Source organism: Tinamus guttatus, unplaced genomic scaffold (assembly GCF_059628265.1).
Source record: "Tinamus guttatus ecotype Peru unplaced genomic scaffold, ASM5962826v1 Tinamus_guttatus_pri_ptg001272l, whole genome shotgun sequence".
NCBI lineage: Eukaryota > Metazoa > Chordata > Aves > Tinamiformes > Tinamidae > Tinamus > Tinamus guttatus.
Window position 1 is genome coordinate 885,097 of NW_028289806.1, and position 25,774 is coordinate 910,870.

The window sequence follows — 25,774 nt, forward strand, 5'->3', positions numbered from 1 at the left end:
TTGAGATGGACCTGGTGCCAGGCATCCTCCCTTCTCCCAGCAACTGGGCCTGAGAAACGTGGTCATGTGGAGCCACTTGCAGCTCCAGAAGAAATGCGGAAGCTTTTCTCTTCTGGCATTGGCTGTGTTCATCTCTCCCCCAGCCCCTGCAGCCCCATCAACATAGCAGGTTGCAGGATGGAGATCTGCTGCTCATTCAGGGAGACAGTGGCATTGTCCCTGATGCTCCTGGGCAGAGGAGCACACAGGACTCAGGGGACACACTGCTCCTCTGTGCAGCTCGGCTTCAGCTGCCTGGCAGCCAGGGACATCTGCATCTTCCCAGCTGTCCTGGCCATAGAAAACAATTTTACAAACTATTTTACAGCCTGAGCTCCCTGCTCCAGCTCACCCGCCATGCCAGGGAGTGGAGCCACAAATGGTGCAGGGCACAAAGGCAACTGGGCAGCGGCACTGGAGGCAGTGCAACATCCAGCAGTACTGCTATGACCAGTAGCAATCCCGGCAGCAATGCAGATCCCGGCAGCAATCCTGGCTGTGATGCGACGTGCACAGAGTGCAGCGGGAGCTCAGGCAGCCCCAGTCCCGGCTCCCAATGGCAGTTGCTCACGGGGTTAGCGGTGGCTTGGGAGAGGGGCAGGAGCCCTGGCTGTCTGTGCTCGCGGCCCGGCCACGCCACTGCAGGAGAGAAACACAAGTTGCAGAAAGGGACTTGTCTGAATATCTCTGTGCAGGTTTTGCCAGCAGCAGTCACCCCAGCTGTCCTCTCCTGCATCCCCCTTGCTGTTTCACTTGCTTTGCAACGCTGAATCGTTGCAGAGTTACCCAGTTCCTGCTGATTTGGTAACACTGCCTCATAGGAACCACCTCTGTGGACTGGAAAACCACACTGGGGGAGTGGACACACAGAAACCACTTCTTGCCATACTCAGGGGATGATAAATCCTTCGTGATCTGCATTAAGCCTGTTACCATAATCCCAGGTTTCCACTGAGAGCTTGAGCTCTCACCATCTCAACCTCATGTTTTCTAAAATTCCCAAAACAAATGATGGACATTTCACACAGCAATGATAGACGCAGCACTCCCACTGCTTCTTCCCTCACTCTGGGGCATTGCAGTCCCGGGAACTGGCACAGACATGCCAGAACAGGCCATTTTCTTTCTTTTTTTTTTTTTCCCTTTTTTTATTATTATTATTTTTGTTTTGCAGAGCTCCCGACCTGTGCACTATGTGGGGGAGGTGGAAATGATTCATATGACTTTTCCCGAAGGCCTGGCGGCTCAGCTGAGGTTTCGGTGCTTGGTTTGGAGCGTGAGCCATCCATACACCTTCCTCCAGTGTCCCTGTGCACGGGAAGAGCACAGGGGCCGGTCCTGGGTCAGGACTCACAGACCTCGGAGGCCCCATGTAGGTGGGTTGCAGGTTCTAGATTTCCATTACTTGAGGATGTTGTGTCTTGCCCTGACTTGTGTCTCCCCCAGGGGTATTCTCTGTATCATATCACCCCTCCAAGGCACAAGTGATGTTTTATCACTATACAGAAGCATCAATAATGCTCTTTCCTCCAGAACTGATGGCTTACACCCATCAAAAAGCAAATAACTGCATAGAAGTGTGAGGAAATTGGGAAAGAAAATGCTAGAGATGGTCGAAATGTCACCCAGGCCTGCCAGGCCTGTTTCATCACCCGTGGCTGCCTCGGATGAGGCTCTTTTCCGGGAGACACTTGGAGCAATTATATCCATCCTATTTATGTACTCTCAAAGGCTCAGGGATGAGTCAACAGAAAAAATCTTCTAGGACAAGAAAATTAAATCTTCAAATACATGATAACCCTGGATGATCTTTTCTGCAATCAGAAAAGCATCCTCCCCTTTGCTACTCTCATTTTTTAATTGGGAAAAAAAAATAGGAGGGAAAAGAAGATAAAAAGAAGATAGAGCAGAAGCAGATGTGCAAGAAAAGGATCCCTCCCCTCCTGCAGACCCTTCAGGCTGCCTGGAGCAGCTCGATCCTCAAGCTCAACCCTGCTCGGGACATAAGTCCTTCTGGGCGTGTGTGGATGCTCCAGCCCAGCCAGACACGTGCCAGGTCGGCAGTATCCCCACTCACCTCCTTGAGGGATTTCTTCACCTCGGCCAGTGGGTGCCAGTGGGCAATAGGCTTGCGTGGATATGCCAGCATCTCGTTCCAGTGGTCACGGCCCAGCCCCTCGGCAGCCGTCCCAGCGCAGCAAATCCCGATGACCTCATTGTGGCCCACACTGCAGGTGAGAGCGAATGTGCCGTGAGCTCCAGTGCCGCGAGCTCCAGTGCCGCGAGCAGTGCCTAGGCAGGGACGTTTTGTGCTCCTGCCACCTTGCACTGTGGAATGGGGCAGTGAGATGGGGCAAATGGTTCCAGGCAGGAGCCCTCCCACCTACCGGTCATAGTCCATGACAGATATGAGCAGGCTGACTTGATCCATGTTTTCCGGAGGGATGTCAAAGATGATGGCCTCATTGTAGATGGGGTTCAGTGTGTTCTTCTTTATGGTGGTCTTCTTCTTCTTCAGCCTTCGCCCGTCACACAGCAGAGACACCTTGACGTATGGATCTGGAGGGCAGACAGGCCAAGCCCTGTGGGGCTTGCTCTGCACCCCTGTGGGGCTCACCCATGGGTTCTTGCCAGGGGGGATGCAGGCAGAGGGAGCCGGCACTGGCCTGGTAGACCCTCATGACCTGCCAGTCCACGGCAGCTTCCACCCAGTGCAATGCTGCTCCTGCCTGCCTCTGTCTGCAGGTGTCTGTGATTGTGTCACACATGCTGCTAGTGCAGAGCCCGTACCATGATGCTCATGCACTGGCAAAGATATTGCTTTTCCTGCCAGGATGGGCAGCCCTGTCTCGGAGCAACCCTTGAGCCCCCATCACACTCGCTGCATGCCACATCCCCTGTCCCAGGCTGTGGCACCGTCCTGCGCCTGGGAAGGGGCTCTGTGCAGCACCTACCTGAGTAGCCGGTGATGTCCATGGCCTTGAGGTTCCTGCACTTGATGACGGTCAAGGTGAGCCGGCCTGCAGTTGGCAGGTAGCAAAGGGAGAACATGATCTCACCCAGGTCCACGCTCTCCTGCAGCAGAGCAAAGGGCGTGTTATGCTGGCCAAGCACCACGTCCACCTCCCCTCTGCGGTTTTGGTGCAGAGGAGCATGAAGACCAAACATGTGAAGGAGCAGCCCAGCCTGGTGCACCTCCAGCAGGAGGTCTGAGCCAACCAGTCCTCGCAAGCCCCACGCTCTGCGTGAACGCAACGTACCCATGCAACCCAGGAGCAGCTGGCAGGCCGCACTGGGAGTTATGCAGCAGTTTCTGCTTGCGGAGATGCTGGTACAATTTATTATTTTAATGCCCCTCAAATTAGTTTTCATGAGCAGTTTTTCACTCAGAGCAATATGCAGCACTGGTGCCAGCAGTCGGGCCTGTCGCACGCACACGAGTCATCCCAGTGTCACTGCCTTGCTCTGGGAGAAACAAACTCAGATTGAGATGCCATCAGGACTGGTGTTACTAAACAGTTAGCAAACATCATGCTCTAGAGGCAGCGGGACGTTTCCCAGATACACTCCAGATAAGGACAGAAATGCTTATTTTGTGTACAGAAATCCATCACCTGCAGTGGCACAACCCTGTATTTGCAGAGGGAGCTTTTGGGTCTCTTCACCACAATATAATGATCTGCTGGAGGGAAACTGTAGCTGTTAGTAGTAGAGCAGTGGGAGACAGACACGTAGAGCATGTGGCACTTAGTGCTTTGCTAAAGTGTTGGGAGAACAGCTCTTGTTGGCAGAGGAGATTTTTCACCAAGTGATTACTTTCAACCTCTGTAAGGTGAAGATTAGGTATTTAGTCCACTTAGACATGCAGAATACTAATAAGCAGTGTATAAAAGTCCTGATTCTTGACAGCAACTTTCCTTGACTCAGAAATAAGTCAGTAATCTCCCCAAACATGGACAGTGCTGCAGAAACAGTGGCGACTGAATGTTTCTCGTGCAGAGGACGCACAGCCATGCCGCGAGGAGCTGCAGAAACACTGTCCTGGTAGGCGAGTTTCATGCCCTGAGTCACAGCAGTAGTGGAGAGTTTAGATTAAATATTGAAGCAGCATGACTAGAAGTGTTGTTGCCATCCCCCAGGAAGTCTTTTGTGCCAGAAGAACAACTGCTATGTGCAGTGCAGAGTCCCTGCACACCAGTGCAGAGCAGCCTGGACGCGCACAAGGCAGAATCCTGTTGGAGCGTCCTCTACCCCCACTGCTGGCGCCTCTTCTGCTTCTGCTGCTCTGGGAATGAAGTGCCACCACATCCTTCCCTGGGCCTGTATTCACTCCAGGGATTTCCCTTTGCACCCATAAATACAGGTTGCTATTTGCTCACAGACTATAAGTACTGGAGTACTGCCAAAGCTCCTGCAGCTGTTCTAGGAACAGCGGACACTCGAATCAATAACCTTTGTGATGTGAAACCCCCAACATTTTACTGATTCACCGTCCACAGCTGTAATTAAATGGGGCAGCACTGGTGATGTGAACAGTGCAAACCATGCCAATAGTGTGTCCCTATCTCCTGGTCCACATGACTGAGCTGATATGCTGTTAGTCACCCAAACCTTTCTTCTGAATTTGTGCAACCTGTATTTGCACCTCTCAGTTTCAGTAAAACAGCAAAATTCTGGGTGTGCTACAGCTGGCTGGGAGTACCAGCAGGACATTCATCCCTCAGCTCCCCGCTTTTGGCTTCTCCTGACTTGCTTGGGGTTTTTCCCCATGACTTTAGCTTTCTTGGTGAGCTAGAAAAATACCTAGTACTTCACACAGGCAGGTTAAAAAAATGCGTAACAGTTGAGTTTCTGAAAGGTAAATCAGCAGCCTAGGCACTTCCTGCACTCCTGCAGGGACAGAGTGCTATTATACGGAGGTTAACATCAGTGTTATTGTGTGGAGGTTAATGTCAGTGCTCTGCGCTCAGGCCTGTGTGAGAAGGTGGCTTCTCCTGCTGCTTTAACCAGAGCTGTCAGGAACACCTCATTCTCCAAGGTTTGCTTCCTTTGCAGAGGGAATTCCAGAGGGTGGCTGACAGGAGCACACAAATCTTAACAGCTGAAGTAACGCACCGGGAGCAATGCTCTGAGTGTGGCGAAGCTCCCGCTGCCAGGCCGGTGCTGCCTGTCTCTTGCTGCTGCCGCGAGCGCCCAGACCCGCCACCCTGCGCAAGCTGCCGCGGCGGGTACTCACGGTCGTGGCGTACTCAATATCCTTCCAGACAGACGTCTCCCGGGACAGGTCAGAAGCCTCAAAGAGGTTCTCCAAGATCACCTCTCCAATCATGTCGTGCCTGGAGAAGCGATCAAAGTCAAAGACGCTCAGGTGGAGCTTCCTGCCGGGCAGTTCCTCGTGGGGCACGGGGAAGTGGAAAGCCTCATCAAAGGTGGGATTCAGTGTCTTCCTGTGCACCCGTGTCTGGAACTTGCGTTTCCTGTCGGGCAACAGATAGATCTTCACGTAGGGGTCTGAGCTGCCGCACAAGTCTTTGGCTGGCAGATCAAATGCCTTTAGGATCCGCACGGTCAGCGTCTCATTCTCATAGTCATACTTCAGGGTGAAGTTAATTTTCCCACAGGTTTTTGCTGCCTCTTTTTTGGGGTCTTCAGAGTCCACATATTTTTGCTTATAGAGTTCAGGTTTTATGCGGCCAATGCTGGTGGGCTGCTCGGCCACAGTAGGATTGTCTGTGCCGTAATCCATGCTGGCCATGTTCATTTGTCGAGGAAGGTGCCTCTTGAAGGAGATGTGCCTGCACAAGGGGACAGGACAGCTGTGAGCCTTGCAGGGATGTTTCCCTCCTCTCCCCTGGCACCAGGAAAACAGGAGAGTGCAAGAATAAATAGGACTGGTGCTCCTGAGCATTGCACAAACGCTATGTGCACTATAGAATATGAGCATTAATGGGAACAGCTTCCTAATTTTCAGGGTATTTGCAGCAAGCTGCATTTTCACTTGTTAGATCAGTAACAGCCTGTAGCTAAATAACGGAGACCATTTCCATCCCCCAACCAAGCCACAAGCAACACTGTGTGGAGACTCTCTTCTGATTGCAAGATGCTGGCATTGCATTTCCCTATGGCAAAAGACGTGCAGGGCTTTTCAAGTGAGAGGCATTGTGATCACTAACAGAGGGTTTGCTCCAGGCACTGCTGCTTCCAGTCCTCTCTAGCAAGTTCTCATCAAAAAGTGACACAGATTTCTAGACAGGCAGAAACATGATGCCTTGTCCGGAAGCCATCCTCTGCCTTCAGCACAGAGGGATGTGGAGTTATGTAAACACACGAAGAGCTTGTCTGCTTCAGCCACACCGAGCTGTTGCTCCCACTCTGTGGAGAAGGAGCAATGAGAGGATGTGCGTGTCCCTGGCCCAAGCCGGCAGCTGTCCCACTGCAGGGGCTGCGTGGGGGAAATGGAGCAGTTGGCTCCAGCCCCCTGGGCAGAGCCTCCAAACACATCCACCCCTTGGGCTGCATGAAACAATGCTGATCCCTCTCGTGCAGAGCACACACCTCCCTCACCTGGTGGAAGAAGCGGGCTCCGTCGTCTGCCGCTGCATCCGCGTGCGCCGCATGATGTGGTCCTTCATGGAGAGCTGGACCTCGGCAGGGATGTCTGGTGATGTGTGGCTGATCTTTACAGCGGCCTCCAAGAAGCCCATGGTGCCTGTATCCTTGAGCTTGTCTTCCATGGTCTCCTTGCTCCCTGCAACAGCCAGACTGGAGCAAACGGCCTTGTTCCTCCAGGGAACCCAGCACAGCTTCCAAAAGAGAAAGAGAAAAGCTGCCACCAAGGCGAGCCCACATGCAACCACCACCAGCAAAAGGAGGCTGATGGAGAGGTCTATGGAGGTGGCAGAGCCGGAGAGTGGAAGGAAAAGAGAGAAGAAAAAGTGTGAGAAAGACACACATGAGAGATCATGAAAACCGACTTTTTCACCTCTCCCAGGCTGCAAGTGAGGGTCCAGCCCCTGCAGACGTCCCAGCATATCCTTGCCCCAAACGCATCTGGGAGTAGAGGGTACCTCCAGTGGCCGGGCTGTGAGGTCTGCTGCTGTGACACCTGGACAGGCTGGAAAGCGTCATCCTTGACTTGCTCTGAGCAGAACAGTGGAGGATCTTGAAGATGGAGATGAGCTGTGCTGCAGCTCTGGCAGAAACTGCTGTTCTGCTGCCTGACAAAGGTGTTCGGACACCACACTAGCATACATCCCACAATAATCCTGAAAAGAAGACTGCTGTTGGACTATTAAAGTTCACCTCTTGTCCAGTTGTGGAGAACTAGAAAATCAACCCACAAGCTTCTGATGCAGTGAACCCAAATATAGGAGGAGACTGTGCTACAGATATTGCACCTTGTCACCTATTCCAAAGAGCACAGAGAAATCCAGAGAAAAAAATGTGCAAGGCCTCTGACTTTCTGAGTCACTTTTGCCTTGTGTGCTATACACTTCAGCACTTCAAGCTTGGCGGGGAGGAAGAGCTTCCCTACGAATGGCTGAGGAACCAGGAAAAAAGGGACAGTGTATCTACATGATCTGGGCTGTGAAAGCATGCCCAGATCTTCAAAAAGAGAAAACAGTGGTTTCTTTTACCTCCTTTCTTACAGTAAATGCTCAAATTCACACCCAAGCTGGCATTCTAAAGCCTGGATTGCACAGAAAGATAGATTCCTGTACAGAATAACAGCCTCCTCCTGCTGACTCCTGCTCTATTGCTTGGATCACAGGCATTCTGCTTTAATGTGTGAAAGAGCAACTGTCTCACTCGAATTCACAGACCAGGGACATGAGGCCATTGACTAAATCCAGAGCTGAAACTGCTCTTAGTAAATGAATCACACACTTGCAAAGTTAATTGAAGAAAAAGACATATTACATGCAGCTGCTAAAAAAATGAGAGCGCTGTGCATGGAGGTGGATCAGATGGATGGTTAGATGGACAAATGAATATTTTATTTTTTCCTATATGAGTTCACTGCACCTCTTCAGGATAGGTTGAACCACACTTCAGGCAAACAAATCCTCCAAGAGCCCTAACAACTGACTCCTTCAGAAGCTGTATTTCAAACAATCTCTCAAAAGACATCCTTGCCAGGCAGCTTCACTTTTAGCAGATCATCTGGGAGACTCACATCTGTACTTCACCATAGCTACTGTCAAAGCGATCCCTGAAATAGGCTTTTCCTGAAATAGAAACCACGGCAGCAAGCCCTCCTTGTCTTCCCTAGCCTAGCACATGGGTCAGGCTGCTGGAGCTCCGCGCAGCACAGCTGGGTGTGTGAGCTGTCCCAACCCCATCCGCAACATCTGGGTTCTTCCAGGGCAGCAGGGCGCCCTCCTTGGAGACTTCACTAATGGTTCTCGGCAGCGTGGAGTGCACAAAGGTGCCACTTCCCCATGTTTTGAGTTTAGGCTTGGAATTATGCCCAGGTTATTGAGGCGCCTTCATAAAAACACTCAAGATGTTCTTTTTGCAAATATTTTTTCTGCTCCTGTTCTGATTCTTTCCCCTGCAAATGGTTTTAGAAATTCAGTAATCTTTTCCAGCACCATTCCTTCAAACCATTATGAGACATCTGCCACCAGAGCCCGTCTCAAGCACACAGAGACATCCATGACACACACAGACCGACTTAGGCTTTGAAGAGATAATTAATCACGGCACTTTTTGCTGACAGTGACATCACCTGCGTGCACTGAGTCACTGATACCTTTATCATCCTGTGAGAATGCAGATGAAGCTAAAGACCAAGTCTGCCCACAGCTCCACTTCAAAGACTTGCGTGGCGAACACCCTACAGGCCAGTAAAAATAGTTTAAAAAATCCAACATCTCAACAGCAATGCTTTCAGGATAAATCCACTTTGCAGATTTAGGTTTTACCAGCTCCTTTCATCAGCAAACAGCAGCTCCCGCACTTGACCTCCATTCCTCCCAGTCATTTAAATGCACAGGATAAGGTCTTGAGCAGAAGAGGCGTGATGCAGAATCCATCCCTGATGTAAAGTGTTTATGTGGCAGAAAAGTTCCTGCTAAGACACTTCACTCCAAGAAATTCTACAGCTGGCACAGATCTTCTTGCGCACTGGACTCGTTAACGAGAAGCATCAGAAATAATCTGCTGTCCCTTCTGAAGAATTGTTGCCCTCCTGAGAAAGGTCCCAACCATGTCCCTTCTTGCTGAACTGGCCGTCACAGCGCATTTGACAGGACTCACAGACACTTTTATGTATGACCTCCTCCTCTTTCCTCTGGCACTCACATAAAGCACAAGAAGAAATGACCAGGATTTTAGAGACATTTTTAAATATCTGCCTTAGAAGAACATTGGCTTAACTGACGTTGACTTTGAATTACCCAAGACTTTTTCTTGGCTTATTAAACTTAAATATCAGTTGGACAGAGCTGACCTTAATAGATTTAGTGAGTTTTCTCTTGTGACTGTGAAAATACCAGTTACTTTAGGAAATATCTAGATTCAAAATATTATTAAAGGACATTTGAAGCATGAACTGCAAAAACAAGACAATCTCTTAGTCAAGAGCATTAGCAAAAATGCTAATCTTAGCCATGCGGCCAGACACTTCTTGGATGTTCCTGGCACCAAAGTAGGTCATGCGTATCTGCCCAAAAGACTTCTCCAGAGGCAGACAGAGACCAGAAGGACACTCTGGCCTGGGAAAACCACAGTTTTATCTGTTTGTATCACTCCACCACTTACCTATGTGAGTGCCAAGACCTCAGGAGGGGAGGTGGAGAGGGAGCAGGCCATGGGGCTTGCTTGATTTCTTAGCTTGTGCTTTTTAATGCTTTTGCAGGGTCTAATCACCTTGCTACTGATGCTTGCAGCAGAGACCACAGGAGGGCTCAACACTGTAAAATATCCTGGTAGGTCACTACGTTCTGCTGCCTTCCCCTGCCCTTCCAAGAGAGGCCAAGGTGGCTCAGCATGGCAGAAAAGACCAGCGCAGCAATTCAAAGCTTTAAAGCAAAAAGCAAAGGGGGATCCACTCCTCGCGAGTCCAGCTCCAGGTCTTGCCTCCAGGATCCAGCCTTCTGCAAGCGACTCACTAGAAAAACTATCCATGTTGTTGCTTCGTAGAGGGGAACTAATCAAGAGGATATGGTGGGACCAAACTCCAGCTTCATTTTCCTTAGGATTTCAAACTACTCAGGCCAAGATACCAAAGGGGATAATTAGCAAAGTCCAAACAGAAAACAATTAATAATATGACAAAGATGTGATTACAGCAGTCTATTAACTGCAAGGCAATATTGGTCTAATTATGGCAACATTGACTTTTATAACTCAGGGCTTTTATAACTCAGTGGCTCTGGGACGCACCCTGGGTGCTGAGGTGGCTTCTCAGGGCAAAGCGACGGCCGGGAGCCTCGCACGTGGGGTGTCTGTTCCCGCTCTCTTTCCCTGGTTGCACAGCAGCGCTCGGCTCTTCCAGGCTGTCCAGAGGAGTGAGAGCGGCCTCCTGGACCTGGTTTTCTGGTGTGGTGCATGGACACCGTTTGTGCTGAGCAGGAGGTGTCTCCAGGCTCCTCTGTCCATCCATCTGCTCAGCAGTGGTGCTCATGGGGGTGCAGTGCAGGATAGGGAAGAGGGAGAAGTTTCTGTTTAATCCTGGCTAAAGATGTTTATTCAGCAATACTGCTCAGCTTTGAGGTTTGGCAGTGCTTCAAACATACAGGGGACGAGGGACCCCCCACAGAATGTTAACGCGATGCAGCAACAACCAACAGTGATGGAAAGAGCAGGAGGAGAAGTGCAGAGAGCCGGGAACATCCCTGGGGAGATAATAGCGTTAGACTGAGCCAACGCTGTGGGCAAGGCACCCGGATTAGGGCTTTCTGCAAGGAAATCGGCTATCCTACAGTCCAGGTGCTGGGAAAGCTGCTCTCTTGGACCTCCAGAGCCCTCTCTCTGTCGACAACTTGCACTGCCACCGCACGGCTATGCCTGCACTAGCACCATGCCCAAACCCATGGAGCTCAGCGACTCCACAGTTTGCGCCAGCCAAGGGAAGCCTCGAGTCCTTGGAGGACATGAGCGGGAATGTGAAGGCACAGAAGTGCCAATTAGAAATAAGCAAATAACCAATTAGTTTTGTTTCAGCTGTGCTCTGCCGCAGACTATGGTCAAGTCGTGCGTTTTGTTGACCATGCATAATTCCCCAGAATGCAGTGAAAGTGGGACGGATCGTTTCAGATAGTTTTACATGAGGAACACTCAGTAAATCCTTGGCACGGGGTCAGTGTCAGGCCTGTGTCACAAGCTGCACTACCCCAAGGTCCCTAGAGGCAGCTCCGGGACCCAAACGTGTCCCTGCGGGAGCTGCACACACTCATTCTCCTTTCGTAGAAAGCAGCTGCTTTGGCCTGGCTGCAGGATGCCGGACACGGAGTTTGGCACCGCCAGCTCCCACCAACCTCCCCCACGACGGCAGCTGCGCGGGCGCACGACGGAGCTGCAGTGTCCCTGAGCACCCCCCAGCGCGGAGCGGGTGAGGGGGACGGAGGCAGGAAGGCCGAGTTGGCTGCTCTCAGTAAGGAGAAATAACTTCTCCAAAATTAATTCGCGGCTGCCACCGGGTTCCCACAAAATCAGAGCTTACTGGAATGCAAGCTACCAGCTTCAAAGGCAAGGATGAATCAGAAGCTATTTTGAGAGTAATTATATAAGATAATAAAGTTAAAAACATCTCATTATGGCACGCTAAGTGTGAAGACAGCCTGCTGCACAAGGAGAACCTGGAAGGAACCAGCATCTCAGCCAGCTGTGACCTGCGGTCCAGGCACAAAAGCTCCTCCTGATGCCACCCAGCAAAGCCACTGTCCCTGCAGCGGCAGGTCTGTGCACCCTTTCCTCGCCTCTGCAGGGGGTGTGACAGGGAGAAAAAAAACAAAGCAGTGAAGTATGGGCAACGTTTTGCTCTCCATTTGTTACTTGAGCTTATGTAACAACCCAGTTGTCCTGGAATGCAGCTGTCCCCTGGCCAGCACGTCCGGAGTGCCCGGAGCACTGAGGAGGTCAGCGAGGTCATGCTGAACCCGCTTGCAGAGGATGGTCTCTCTACCCCAAACCAAGAGGGCAGTGACAGGAGCCGCCCGCCCTCCGGTGCCCGTCCCTGCTTTGGGGACAGCTCCAAGTCCTCCATATGCACACAGCATATTGTGCCCCTTGGTTTGCAGTCCCTGCGCGGGAGGGATGTGGGCGCCAGGCCAGTGCCACTTTTATAGCATGGACCTGCTCCCAGCAGCCACTGTTTGTTTTGCACCGTGTTCTCAGATGCACAGGCTCCGCTCTAAGGCTGCAGTGGGGAATGAAATGTCTGTGCTTGGGCTCCTGCATGCCCAGTCCCCAGTGTCTGCAGTGGAGTCTCCACCTGCGCTGGGAGGATCCCATCTGGGATTCAGAAAATCACTGCTCAAACCAAGCATTTTGGTATTCTGGGGCAGCTTGGACTCTTGACTGTGACTTTCTTGGCAGAAAGGCACATATGTTTATCAGACTTTTGCTGGTGTGTGTGGTTAGAAAAGTTGCATTTCCATGGCAAGAGTGGGGGGAAAATTATCCTGAACCAATGAAACATTCCCCAAGGGTTTAGGCTGCTTTGTGTCTCAATCAGCTGTTCTCTAGAGCATCATAAATGAGATAGATAGTAACAGTTGTCACTGCTCTATTTCTAGCAAATGACAATCTAATGCACTGCTATAAGCCATGTGGACGATAATCACAGTCAATCGCTGTGCACTCACCCTGTGCCATTTTCTCAGCATCTGCAAGACTGGGTGAGATTGAACACACAGGGCATTGTGGGTGAGGGGATAAGTGTTCAAAATCTCATCTTCTGTCCGTGCAGCGACCACACGCTTCCAGGGGCAGCAGTGCCCAGGAAGCCTTGCTGAGCCTCGTCAGACTGGGAGATGTCTCAGTCCTCGTCTCCTGATCCCAGCAGAAGCAGGCAAAGGGCACAGCACTGAGTTTTGGGCACTCCTGGGATGCACCAGCACTTCCAGGTGCAACATGAACAAAATGAGCAGCAAAATCTCTTCACTGTCTCCACAAGCAGGCACAGACCTCAAACCTAACAGTTTCCTTCTAAACCTTGGCCAAAGCTACGAGTCATGCGGGATGGGGTGGGGAAGCGAAAAAAGGGGGACTGGGGAGAGCAGAGCCCTGATGTCCAGGCAGCTCTGACATCTCCCTACCCTGCTTTTGCAAACATGTTTCTGGAGGAGGATTCTTCCCCACAAATCCTCGACCCTGCTGAAGCTCAGTAGCATTGCAGCCGTTAAGGGCAGCCCTGGCCACAGCACGAGGCAGCAGTGAGGGACTGTGCAGAAAGCATGTGGGAGAGCAGCACTTCTCCATGCGCAGCATGGAGCAGACCTGCCCTGGGTGCCATGGCAGCCTGGATGGGCTGGGCAGGAACTGCTGGAACTGGTGAGAGCAAAGAATCCAAAGAGCCGCTTGCAGTGCTGCTCACAGAGCCCCAGCAGTGCATGCACTGCTCTGCAGTAGCCACCAGCATGCACGGAAAAATCAAAGCAATATTTACTTTGGAAGGGACCCAGCTGTGCTAGAATATGTGGGCAATTATTAATCAGTGGAACCAAATAGCCATGATTTTGTGTCCCAGTGGTTTTTGAAAAGAAGTGTTTCTGAAAAGACTTGCATGAAGTGTGCGTCTAGAATCCTACCCTAGTCCCTGATGTTCAGTTTCCTGCAATATTGTCAAACACTAAGGTTCTACCATGTAACAAACCAAAGTAAATATAAACGTGGCCCCAATTAGCATCTGCAATTGCCCTATCCACAAAACACCTGCAGGCTAACTTCCTCTTCTCCATAGTTTAATCTACAGTCACTCCAGACATCCTCTCCATCCCTCCAGGATGCCATTTTGCCATGTTCGCGGATAATTAGAGACTGTGCATGGCACAGAGACGAATCCACTGCCTGAACAACGGCCAGTGTGACTGCTACATTAGCAAGTGCTCTGAAGTCAGGCGATAAGGCTGTTGCAGATAAGCCTCCCATTCTTGTGATTTACAAAGAGAAAGATATACACACACTATTGCCTCTGAAGAAGAAACAACAAATACTAAAGCTAGATAAAGATGCCTGATCAACATGAGATGGGGGTCCTAAGGAAAAATAAGATTTACGTAGAAACATGACCAGTAAGAGATTTAAAAGGTTACGAAAAAGCCACAATAGCTGAATCTACAAAGTTAAATGAAGAATTATATCAGCGCTGACACACACATCAGGTCCGGGCTTTCTCTCTGAAAGCAAGCGCACAGGTAAGCCCGGGTGTTGTGAATACAGGGTGGATGCCTGGCAGGAGCTCCTGCACCAGCCTGGGCTTGGGCAGCACTGTCAGAGACAAGCAGCTGCAGACGCAATGTGCTGGTGCCTCCAAATCTCCCTGCAAAACAGCGGTGAAGATGGAGCAAGGCTCTGCCCCAATGTGAACCAGCTCAAGGCACATGCCTGGTCTAGTGAAACCCAGGGGAAATGCTGAAAGCAAGAGAAAATGTTTCAACAGCAGAGACAAACTGCTGATGCAAAATGTTTGCTATGGCAAGGAGGATATGCGCGCTAATGAAAAGATTGATGAAGCAACTTGGGGAAGGGGCACTCACCACAGAGGTGTCTGCTGTGCTCAGCCCTCCCCGGCCGGCGTCCGCTGCTCCGCGCTCCGGCTGCCGTTTCTATGGAGTTGGCAATGCTGCTGCCTGCGTGCACGGGCGGCTGCTGCAGCTGCACTGGGAAGGCGCCAGGGGCCAGGCAGCCTCCCGCACTGCTGCCCTGCGCGCTCAGCGGTGGGCCAGAGCCTGCCTCCGCACGCGTGCTTCCCGAGGCGTTTTTGCTACGGGGACCAGCACATGAAGACAGCACTGGCACTTATATGTGTGAGCACAGCTGCCTGCTTGCAGACGGGCTGTGTAACCCAGTTGTCTTGGACTTATGCCTCTAGTTTTGTGCATTTAGTCTCATTTCAATAATAGTTTTAGTAAGTCTCCCTGCCTGCAGCCAGATTTGAACCCTACACCTTGGGAATGGAAGTAGAGACCTGTTCCCCTTGAGCCAGGGCGAACCCTGCACATTACCTCGGCTGGCACCTCTCCTGCCCACGCATTCAAGCAGCGTGGTCCTTCCAGGGCTGCATTATCTGGTCCAGAGAGCCCTGCCCCAAGAGTGTTGCTGCTCTGCGCTTGCTTGGCCACTGGAAGTGCATGCTCCATTGGTCAGCATTAGTTTTACCTGGATAGCTTCAAACGCGTTTACTGTTACAGACCTATATTTGCTTAAAATGCACTTCAGTAGCGATACAGAGTGGAGTGTTGTTGAAGATACTGAGTTAACTCAGGGTTCATCTAAGTTTCGTAACTGGGGGTTGGAGGTATCCCGTATCGGTAAAAAGGCATTCCATCAATTCCCTTTCTCTCAAAAAATCATATGGAATATGAATCTCTCTCTCTATATATATACACAGAACGTATGGAATATATACAGAATAATTCTTTTCAAGGGAAATATTTCATAATCAATTTCTCCATTGAGAAACACCCCTTCCCCTTCAGAAAGAGCCCATATTGTACAAAAATGCACCTGTACCTTTGCCTGCAGCAGAAGCAGTGATGAACATGAAGCTTTAGTTTTGATGCATCTTTGGGAAGAATCAAGAGCTGCACTGCTGGCAGCATGAGGTTTGGGAGTGATGGCTTTCTCCCTGGGCAAAATATGGAAGGGCTGGGGTGCACGGGATGGCAGTGGCATGGTGACAGCACGGGGACAGTGGTGCACATCATCTCCACTGGTCAACCCATTTGGCTGAACACATTGGAGACACTAAACTGCAGCTGGCCACCGAGTTGTGAGCACCAGCCATGGGAGGGGGGGTCCATCTGGGCCCTGGTCACCAGCCCCAGCATCGTGCATGTCCGAGGAGTGACAGGGCAGCTGCAGCAATTTATGCTGCAGATGTTGACCTGCGAGCTTTTGCAAGGTTTCTGCCACCTGTGTGACAGTTCTGGTCTCCCATGACCCACACGAGACATCTCCATCCTGCTGCTTGAGACCTGTGTCTTGAGCCCCCACAGCCCCATGGCAGCTCCAACTGCTTGGGGTGACTCTGCCCTCCATGACCACTGCCACTTGTCACCACAGGGAACAGAGTGAATGCGAGAAGTTATTTGCCATGCAGAGAGTGGATGTACCAGGCACAACCTGCCAAGCACCAGCGGTACAGGGCTTCAGGAACAGCAGGTACAAAGCAAAGAACTTGTACCGTGACAAGCAGCCTATAAGCAGCTCATGACACGTTCAGTGGGCTTTTTGCTGCCGTTTTGCACAGTCTGGTTTTAGTAAAACCAGGAGCTTCCACTGAACTTCTGTGTTACCAGCTGAAGCCCCTCATCCCCCTGCCCCAGGCTGCAGGGCACCAGACCCAACAGGGCAGCATGTCCGCACACGGCAAGAGTGCGTCACGACACAGCACAGCCAGGCTGTGCCCTGGGCAGACGGCAAGCGCTTCCCTCCCCTTGCAAGCAGCAGAGCACCCTCCCGGTCCTTGTGCCCACATGGTGCTGCAGCCCATGCGCGCGCTCAGGGCAGCTGCACTACCTGGCTCGGAGATGCTCAGGCTCTGGTCCGAGGGCAGCAGAAGGAATTCCCAGCAGGAGCCCAGGTCCAGGCCAGGCAGGCTTTTCCTGTGGCACAGCTCGGTGATCATGCGCACTGCCCTCCGGCAGCGGCCCTCATCCTTGATGCCACTCATCTCCCACACTGTAGCCCCTGCCGTCTCACCACAGATCCACAAAGTTCAATGAGGAAGAAGCATCTATTCCCTGGAATCTGGCCAGTCCCACGCCATCTCGGTGGCAGTGCCAAGGCCAACAGAGCTCCGGCTCCACAAACCCTCCACAGTGCGCTGCTCAGTCCTGCTGCCTGCAGCCCTGGTGGTGCGGTGAGGCTCTCGCTGAGATCAGATATGCGCTTACTGCCAAGGCGTGCACCAAGCACAGAACCTCCTCCCAAAGCCACTTTGATACCCGCCAGGTTACATCTTTAAAGCTGCAGCCCAAATAATGCTGCTTAACCCCTTTGTGCCTCCCTCACCACCCCAGTCCTCCATGCACAAGGACTCAAATGCAGCCCGTCTGAGTTGCCCAAGAGGTGACGGCCAAATCATGCTGTTCGAGCACATTGCATGGGCAGCTGGCTGCGGGGAGCGCTGTGCATGCTGAACTGCCAAGGGCAGCGTGAGAAAAGCAGCATAGCTTATTGATTCCAGCACCAGCACACCAGGCTGCTAGTGGCAACAGAGACTGAGAATCCTGTTGCGTTTTGCAGCTCCAAGCTTTTAAGTCTTCTGCAACATTTTTCGATCCCTGACATAGTTTAGCAGACTGGTCATACTGGAGGCAGAGCTCCTGCTGAGCAGAGCATGCATCTGACAGGCAGGGAGAAAGAAGCAGATCTCATAACTGGCAATTACAGTTATATTCAGCAGAATGACTTGTTGCAGCTTCCGGAGAGAAGATGCCAGGTCCTGCAGCGCCTGACCCTGCACCTTAGCTTTGTGCCTTGCACTCACAGTGTCTGCTAATCACTGCTCGGTGTGCACTGAAGTCAGGAGGTTGCAGAGGCCCTGTCCCTGCCACACTCCAGCACCCAGAGCCAGCTGCCCAAGGCCGCGGTGCTCTGCATGCTACCTGCTTACACAGCACTTCTTCCTCCCAAACTTCTGCTGCCATGACAACGAGATAGGAATCTTCTTTTATGGCAGTGGGGTCCAGCGACGAGTCATGCAGAGATGTTCCACATCAGCAGCCACCACCGCCAGTCCAGTCAGTGCTGCAGAGCTCCCATCTGCAGGCAGCTCACGGAGCAGGGCGGGAGGCTGGAGCCTCCTCACCCACAAGGGTGAATCCTAGTGGCTGCACATTGAATGGGGAGAGACATATGTGCACACACAGAGCTGTGGGGCATGCACAAATAGAGCTTTGAGGACATGCACACAGAGGTAGTAGCCAGATCTGGCTTTACCTTAAGGAGATTTCTACATGAAGAAAAAAAAATCACACACACACAAAAAGGTTAATACCCAATTGAGAGCTTGTAACACAGAGATCAATAACAAAACTGAATTATTTGGAAAGAGAGAAGCTAATTTTATTTCAAAGATAATACCAAGAACATATTAGTTAAATTTAAAGTCACCTTGGGCTAATTATTCTCTTACATTGCAGAGAAGCCCAAGCTGCTGGGCTGAAAGAGGGACCCTGATGGGAGCACGCAGACGCTCAGGTTTATTTCTTACGAAGGCAGAAGCAGATGCCTCTGCTCCCTTTATATTTGCACCACATCGCAGACACTGCTTGCTGCCAAAGGCACAAGGCAGGAGAATGGCCAGGAGCCCCCACTGGACTCCTGACCTGCTGGGTGCCTGCATTCAGTCTCAGCCTTCAGGAGGAAACATGCTAAACTGATATCCACAATGGAAAATGAGTTGTAAGCTAGTGTCCACTCACAGCGTGTTTATGAAGCTTTTCCCATACTCTAACTATTTTTTCCACTCCCGGTGGTATATAGGGAATAAAGACAGCGATATTCCAGTAACAGGAGTGCAGACACAATGGTACACAGCCCAGCCCCAGAGAGCACTGCACTGAATCTTCTGTTACAACATGGAGAAGGGAATCTCTGATGACCCTCTTTGCTCAAGCTCGAATCAACGTTCCCCCAGTTGTGCCAACCAGGCCATTGCCTTTCCAGGTGGGTGTTGTTGCAGCCAAGGGTTCAGTGCCATCAGCAGGAGGGGTCAGCATGGCTCCTTCCCAGGCCAACAGACCTCTGTGGCCCTCCTCCACAGCCTCCATGCTGGGCTCAGCACAAACCTGGCTGTTGGGACCGAGTCCCATGGACCTCCAGGGGCAGATCCTGCCCGGCCTGCGGAAAGCAGCAGAACTGCATTCCAGCTCTGTTAGCACTTTCCTGAAGGACTGGGAGCAGTGCTGCTGCTAGCAAAAAAAGAACGAACTCTCAGCGGTCATTGTATGGCTTAACAGGCTCCTTTTAAAGATCACAGCTGACTGAAACCCTGGGAATCATTTTCATTTGCAGAGATCTTGGTAGAGAAACAGCCAGCCCTGTCTATCAGCAGTGCAGCAGACAAGACTTTCCTACGCCAGCGGTTCCTCATAGATCTATTTCCCCACAGCTTCCCAGTCCCATGTCCTGCCCCACATCTCGGATGCATGTGCATGTCTCATGCTTCAGCCACGTGCATGCAGACTTGCTTCTGTGAGAGGGAGGGAGGCTCCTTGCCCATGTAGAGGTTGATAAAGTCTCCAGGCCCATCAGTAACATTATTGACTTTCTACTGGATTCAGTCTGCAGCAGCCAGCTGCAGCAAGTAGCAGAGCCTGAGACGCTTGGTTCTGCTCTGACATGAGGCAGCAGAATCTGGGTGGATCTGGAAGACGAGATTGATTAAAATTGGGCAGCAGATGAGCTTGGTCTGACACAGGCACACTTAACCCAGGAGCAGCCGCACAGTGCGTTGCGTCCAGCCACGTGAGAGGGAGCTGGGAAGGCGGTGGCCAGGAAGGTGGGTGCTGCCCAGCAGCTCGGAGTGCCCCATACTGAGCTGGGAGCCACCCAGGGCCCAGCCTGAAGCCCGCAACGAGCGTAGGGGCTGTTTTGCCAATGGACAGGGGCAGCAGAAAGAATCAGACACCAAGGGTCGTGTTTACTATTAATATCAAATAATATAGACCTGAAATAATACATCTAACAAAACAAGAAGCTTACTATGTGCTGGGTTTTAACAACAGATCAAACAAAATTACTATACGAGAAAGAGAATAGTGATTAAGAAAAAGATACATCACCAATTGCCTAAATATGTTACCATCACCCAGATCCGTAGTCGCTGGGGAGCCCCTGTTGCAGCAAGGATTTTGAGAGCCTTCCCAGCAAATGGGAGGTCTTACGCGGTGCGTCCACCTGTAAGTGAGGTCTCCAAAGTCACGGCAAGAGGGCCCAGCTTTTATAGAACCGAATCGGCAAAACTTGCATTTTCTTCGTGAGAGGTAAGATCTGGTATGTCCTACTTTCCCCATCATCCAGGACCAGGACTTGGCCAGAACCTTGGCTTCGGATGGGAAGGTTCCCTTCAAGGTCAAAAACACTTGCATGAGAACCTACAAAAGTTGCAGTTCTATGAGCCTGCAAGCAGGTTAGGATAAGCAGCCCGGCAGGGCTATGCACAAGTTAGCACGAGCAGTTCTACAGCAAGTTCTGCGCACTGCTACAAAGGCAGAGCTGTGTTCATCTGTAAGCCAGCCCTGACTTGGGCCTGTTGTTCAGGCCCTGGCACTTCAGGGATCTGTCCGGTTGCTGCTCCCTGCTCTTGTTCTGTCCAGGTCATGACCCAGGCATGAGGACAGGTGTTGGGAAAGGGAAGAGGCCCAGATCCCCACTGTGGCAGCAGGTGCAGGCCCTGCTCAATGTCCCTCGCGCTTGGTGGAAGCGAAGGCGCTGGAGCCTGTGCTTGAGCCTGTGCTGATGTGCGGCACCACAGTCCCGCATCCCTGACAAGAGCCCCACCAGGAGTCTTGGCTTTGAATGCCCCATTCGGCACTGACACTGCAGGGAAGGGATTCCTGCTGTCAGGAATCACTGTTACTGTATGGATTAGTGGGCACATGAAGGCTGGCGATGTGATGGCGCAGGGGGTGGCCGTGTGCCAAATGGGCCTGGGACTTTTCCCTTGCCAGGTACCTCCATGCCACAATCCCTAACTCAAATCCAAACTCTAGATCAGGTCCAGAGCTTGGTGCTTTCCCTCTCTAAACTGCTCCTTGCACAGATCACAGAGCCACAGCTGGTCACATCTTAACTGCTGCAGTTAAATCTCACCATAGGGTTTAGCCAGATTTCCTTCTTTCAAGTATCAGGAACCTCTGCCACTGGTGAGGTGTGAGGGTTAGGATGACCTAACCCATATTTGCAAAAAAAGAAACTCAAATGGAAAGATTTTTCATTTATCTAATTTAATAGAAATAACCAAGACAAAATGATTTTCAAACAAGGCTTTAAACCGATCTAATACAACTTCTATACCACATTCTAGAGCATTTAACAGGAAATATTTACAGGCAGTTAATGTATTAAATAACCATGGAAAGAAACCCTTTTTTTTTTTTTTTTAATTATACACCAGCAAAAACACAGTAACAGAACAATCAGAAACTGTAACCTTGTTAAAAAATAAAAGTTAATTATAATTATTCAGATAATACAATACCACAGAAACAGCACTTTTTTGAAGAATCATATTAAAAGATGAGCAGAGTTTACTATGTGCAAAAAGGTACCAGTTTAACTACTGGAAGCAAAAAATCATCAAAGAATGCCATGAATTTAACCCTTCCATGAGTATGCTTACATATAAAAGAGGCTTTCAATGCACAAATCTTCATAGGTTTATATATATATGTTTCATAGTGTTACAAACGTAACAACTCCTCCATTTGCAGGCCACTGGCAGACACACATTCTTGTATTCTGGAAACGTTGCTCACACTCTACATGAATGCTGCAATGAGTTGAACTTAGAAAATTATTTTAGTACCGTTCCTTGTACAAATTCAATGAATTCTAAAGAAAGCAGCCTTGAGCCGTATGATCACTCAATAGAAAAGGCCAAAACTGCATAACATACATTTAATAATTCATTTATAATAAAGATACCCATATTAACTACCATTTTGGAAAACTAATTCAATTTAAATACATTAGAAAGCATATAAAGTAGAATCCCCATAGGCGAACACAGGAACTAGATGGAAGAGTTACTCCACAAGCATTTTGAGAAATCACCATATGTGAAGATAAAATGTATATGTTCAGTCTGAAATATGTCTATGTAAACTGTGGCATATAAATTTTTTTTTAAAAAAAGTACCTCCATTATTTGCTCAAACACCTACTTTTTAAAAAAATATGTAACTTTCCCCAATTTTTAAAATAAAATGCCACACTATATTGTTAATAACTCCTGCACAATTTATTTTTAAAAGCTAGACGTGGTGATATGCATACAAACTTTCCTATAAAATCACTATCCAAAGGAAAAGATTCCTGTCATGCAAAGAGGCAACAGACAAAGCAGTTTTATTGCTTTTTCCAAGGAAGAGAGTAAGAATAAGAAGAAAAAGCCTCCTTCCAGTACAATGGTCCGCACAGCTTCAGGACACTGCTGCCATCACCTAAGTGCACAGAGGTCAGCTATAAATGGGGTTGCACAACAGACTGCTGAATTTGAGCTAATTTTAGAGACTCCTGTTTGAGTGGCTTGCAGAAATGTTTATAAAACATTTCATTGCTCCAATACCACCCATACTGACACGGTCAGATGTCACCAGTAACAGCAATGGTGACATCTCATAAAAACAATCGATCTACATTTAATAGAGCATTTCTACTTTCAAAAGTTTGGGGAACACTATTTTTCTTTGGACAGTCACTCAATCATATTATACTGTTGGCCACTTAATTCCAGGGCATAATTGAGCAAAAGGTCTGAACCTATTCAGATGGTTAAATTAGCACTAATCATTAGTAATTATATGGCAGAATACCTGCTGAGGTAATTGAGAAGTCCACAGGTAGCATGCTGTACACTTTTCACTCCTATTTCAAAGTATGTTGCCTTTTACTTCTTTGGGTTAATTTAAGACTTCAGGGTCATATACAACAAAAACTGTGACTCAAATGATCGTTTACAAAAGCATCTTAAATTAGAGTATACAGCTGCATCAAGTGCCAGACTGTCCTAGCCATTGTGCTACGGGGCTGCTCCTTGCATTCGCCATGGCAGGTTTGCTCCAGGTCTAGCCCCAGGGTCTGCATCCCACCACGGCACGGAGAGGAGCAAGACCAGCACAGGCGCCTGTCCACACATAACCAGCATGTGATTTTTTCTTGGCTATGCACGGTGAGACCTCCCAGCACTGTTTTGGTTGAGCAAGCCCCTGAGCAGTTCTGGGGTGAGTGCTGACAGGCTAAGGGATTGGGAAATTACAAACAGAGTCCTACCCTTCTGCATCTTTATGTGTAGCCATAGCCCTTTCCAAACCATCACTGAATTACTCTACTTGCAGTGCCAAAATGGAGAACAAAATCAAGATTGTTCTTTCATTTCTTCTATATATAAAAGAAACACTTCTTCTATAAATAAAAGACTTCAGGCACGCAGGTCAAAACTCCACATCCACAACACTACTGAGGCTGAACAGAATGACCAGCTTTGGAACTCATTGGGTTATGAGCAAGAGTAAAGCTTGAACTATCATCAAGACCACGTATAGCACTCCTTGTGGTTTGCAGGCAACAGGCAGCAGCACTAGAGGCTAACTGAACTGTATCAGATGCTGCTTGCCTGGTGCTGGGGTAGAGGAGGACCTGCAGCAGTTCCAGGCAGGTGCCCCAAGCTGTAGGAGCCTGTGGGGATGCCCCATGCTCTCCTGCAGAGCAACCAGCACTGCCCTCAGCAACAACCGGAGCCTCTCCAAGGGCTAAACGCTGAGGCCTGTAGCTACAGAACCCAGAGTGCTTATGTGCCATAAAAATCATAGAATGCTTAAGGTTGGAAGGGACCTCTATAGATCATCTAGCCCAACCCCCCTGCACACGCAGGGTCACCTGGATCACGTGGCACAGGGCTGCGTCCAAGCAGGTTTGGAAGATCTCCAGAGACTCCACAACCTCTCTGGGCAGCCTGTTCCAGTGCTCTGGCACCCTCACTGTTAAGAAATTTTTCCTTAAGTTCCTGTGGAACTTTTGGTGCTTCAGTTTGTGGCCATTACCTCTAGATCTGTCAGTGGCCACCACTGAAAATAGTAACCCCGATTGAAGAGAATCCACAGAATCTTATTTTTATTGTAATTTTAATAATATTCCTTTGTAAAATGAAGCTGAGAAACTAGAACTGCATAAACAGGCAATACACAGGGCCATTAACGGATCTCTTGATTAGTGTCCTATGCACACATTTCATCCTTTTGTACTGGCAAAGCTTTTTCTATGTGTCAATTTAAACATATGTATGTTTAAGTAGAACTTTTCCGTTCACAAACTGGTAAAACTTAAACCTCTGTTAATATCTGAACAACAACAAAAAATCAGTTTGAGTCAAGTGTAGCATCTGTTTAATCTAAAGTGAGCTTGAAGTTACGAATACCTTCAGTCTCCTTGTATATTGTGAGAGGTATAGTCACAATGTATATACACTTTGTTCTATATAAAAAGAAATCAAAACGTGATTTGCATAAAAATGTCTTAGAGCATTTCTAAGATTTGATACATTGTGCTAAAATATTTAACTTTAACATTATGATAAAGTACATACCAATGAACAGCCACAGCAATTGCTCATGCTGAATATATTAAACCCCCAGTGATTCACCACAGAACTGCTGTAGTCACACAAAATTTTATGGCAGATTTACAGTCTGTCAACTTGACGTCAGCTGATTACAGGATTTCTTCATCTTACTTTAACAAGATCTAGATGAAGGTTAGAAATTACATTTCTTGGTTCTCGCATTGAGTTCAGTTAAGGAAAAAACAACTGTCCGAAGCACAGTTACTTTGTCATGACCTCATTTCTAACCAGAAATGCTGCAACAAAGGCAATGTGCAGGGGAAAGCACTGCAGAGATGCCTGCTGCAGGGTTTAGAGGAACAGGAAAATCGTTCTGTTTTCCCTATCTTACCAGACACTACTCAACTCCAAATCCTGGTCTGTGCAAGAGCTTCGTTTTATGTAAGGGCAAGAAACCTAATCTTAACAGGTTTATTGCAATTTTTCTGGACATTACACTCATGAGCTGCTTCTGAAGAAAGTTCTGAGTAGTACTCTAATAAAAATAAGACAGAACCTCAATATGAATGCAATGTTAGAAATAGACAGCATATATTACAAATCTTTTCTCGATAGGAACAATTAATAAGAATACATATTAGCTTAAAAACAGTTCAGCAAATGTTGCTGATCTGCAAGAAATCTCAATTCACTATTTACAAATAAGACAAAATGAATACAGGAAATTTTACACATTTGGTAGTCAATACGTTATTGTTTGCCAAGTAGTCTATTAGAAACTGACATTCAGGAAGACTGGGAAAACAAACAAACAAAAAAAAACAGTTATTACCTACTCAGTCTATATTTTGAACGCAGAAAATCAGACAATGAATACTGGAAATAACATTCTGCCTCATTAGGGGGGTCAGGGACAGATGAGACAATGCTAAGTATTCTGTCATGAACTCCATTAAAATGTTCTGTGTACAAGATTCTTGATAAATATGATTAGACCTACTATAAAACAACAGTTGCAACCAGTTTAGTCCTGCATCTGTTAAGAACTCACACTCCTGGCACTTGCCAATTCAGAACAGTTTAATGACTTTTTTTTTTTTTGCTATACATAAAACATTGTAAAGAAAGACCAACTTAGGTACTTGGATCAACACAGATCAGTTACTCACAATATTACTTAAAAGAGATGATAAAACCAATGAGCCAACACACACTTAAACTCACACAAAAAGAGAGGATTTTAGGAACATTTTTTACAGTTTACACTGCAGTCCA

At 49.0% G+C, this 25,774-nt stretch overlaps 1 protein-coding gene across 1 annotated transcript; it reads right to left on the bottom strand.

The window, feature by feature from the left end:
- Positions 1 to 584: 584 nt before the first annotated feature.
- Positions 585 to 16,882, bottom strand: SYT6 (synaptotagmin 6). Its single transcript, XM_010216815.2, has 7 exons — positions 16,729 to 16,882; positions 6,604 to 6,925; positions 5,276 to 5,834; positions 2,994 to 3,114; positions 2,427 to 2,598; positions 2,117 to 2,267; positions 585 to 678 (listed from the first exon to the last, which is right to left on the bottom strand). The coding sequence occupies exons 1-7, from the start codon at positions 16,880 to 16,882 to the stop codon at positions 607 to 609; spliced, it is 1,551 nt and encodes a 516-aa protein (XP_010215117.2). The 3' UTR covers positions 585 to 606.
- Positions 16,883 to 25,774: the final 8,892 nt, after the last annotated feature.

Bases quoted from the DNA above. Each gene is read 5' to 3' on its own strand.
- SYT6 (XM_010216815.2), bottom strand. From the start codon at position 16,882: ATGAGTGGCATCAAGGATGAGGGCCGCTGCCGGAGGGCAGTGCGCATG. The intron at 3,115-5,275 runs GTGAGTACCCGC...GCTCTGCTGCAG, and splicing joins ATATTGAGTACGCCACGACC to GAGAGCGTGGACCTGGGTGA. The intron at 2,599-2,993 runs GTAGGTGCTGCA...TCTGCCCTCCAG, and splicing joins GGACATCACCGGCTACTCAG to ATCCATACGTCAAGGTGTCT.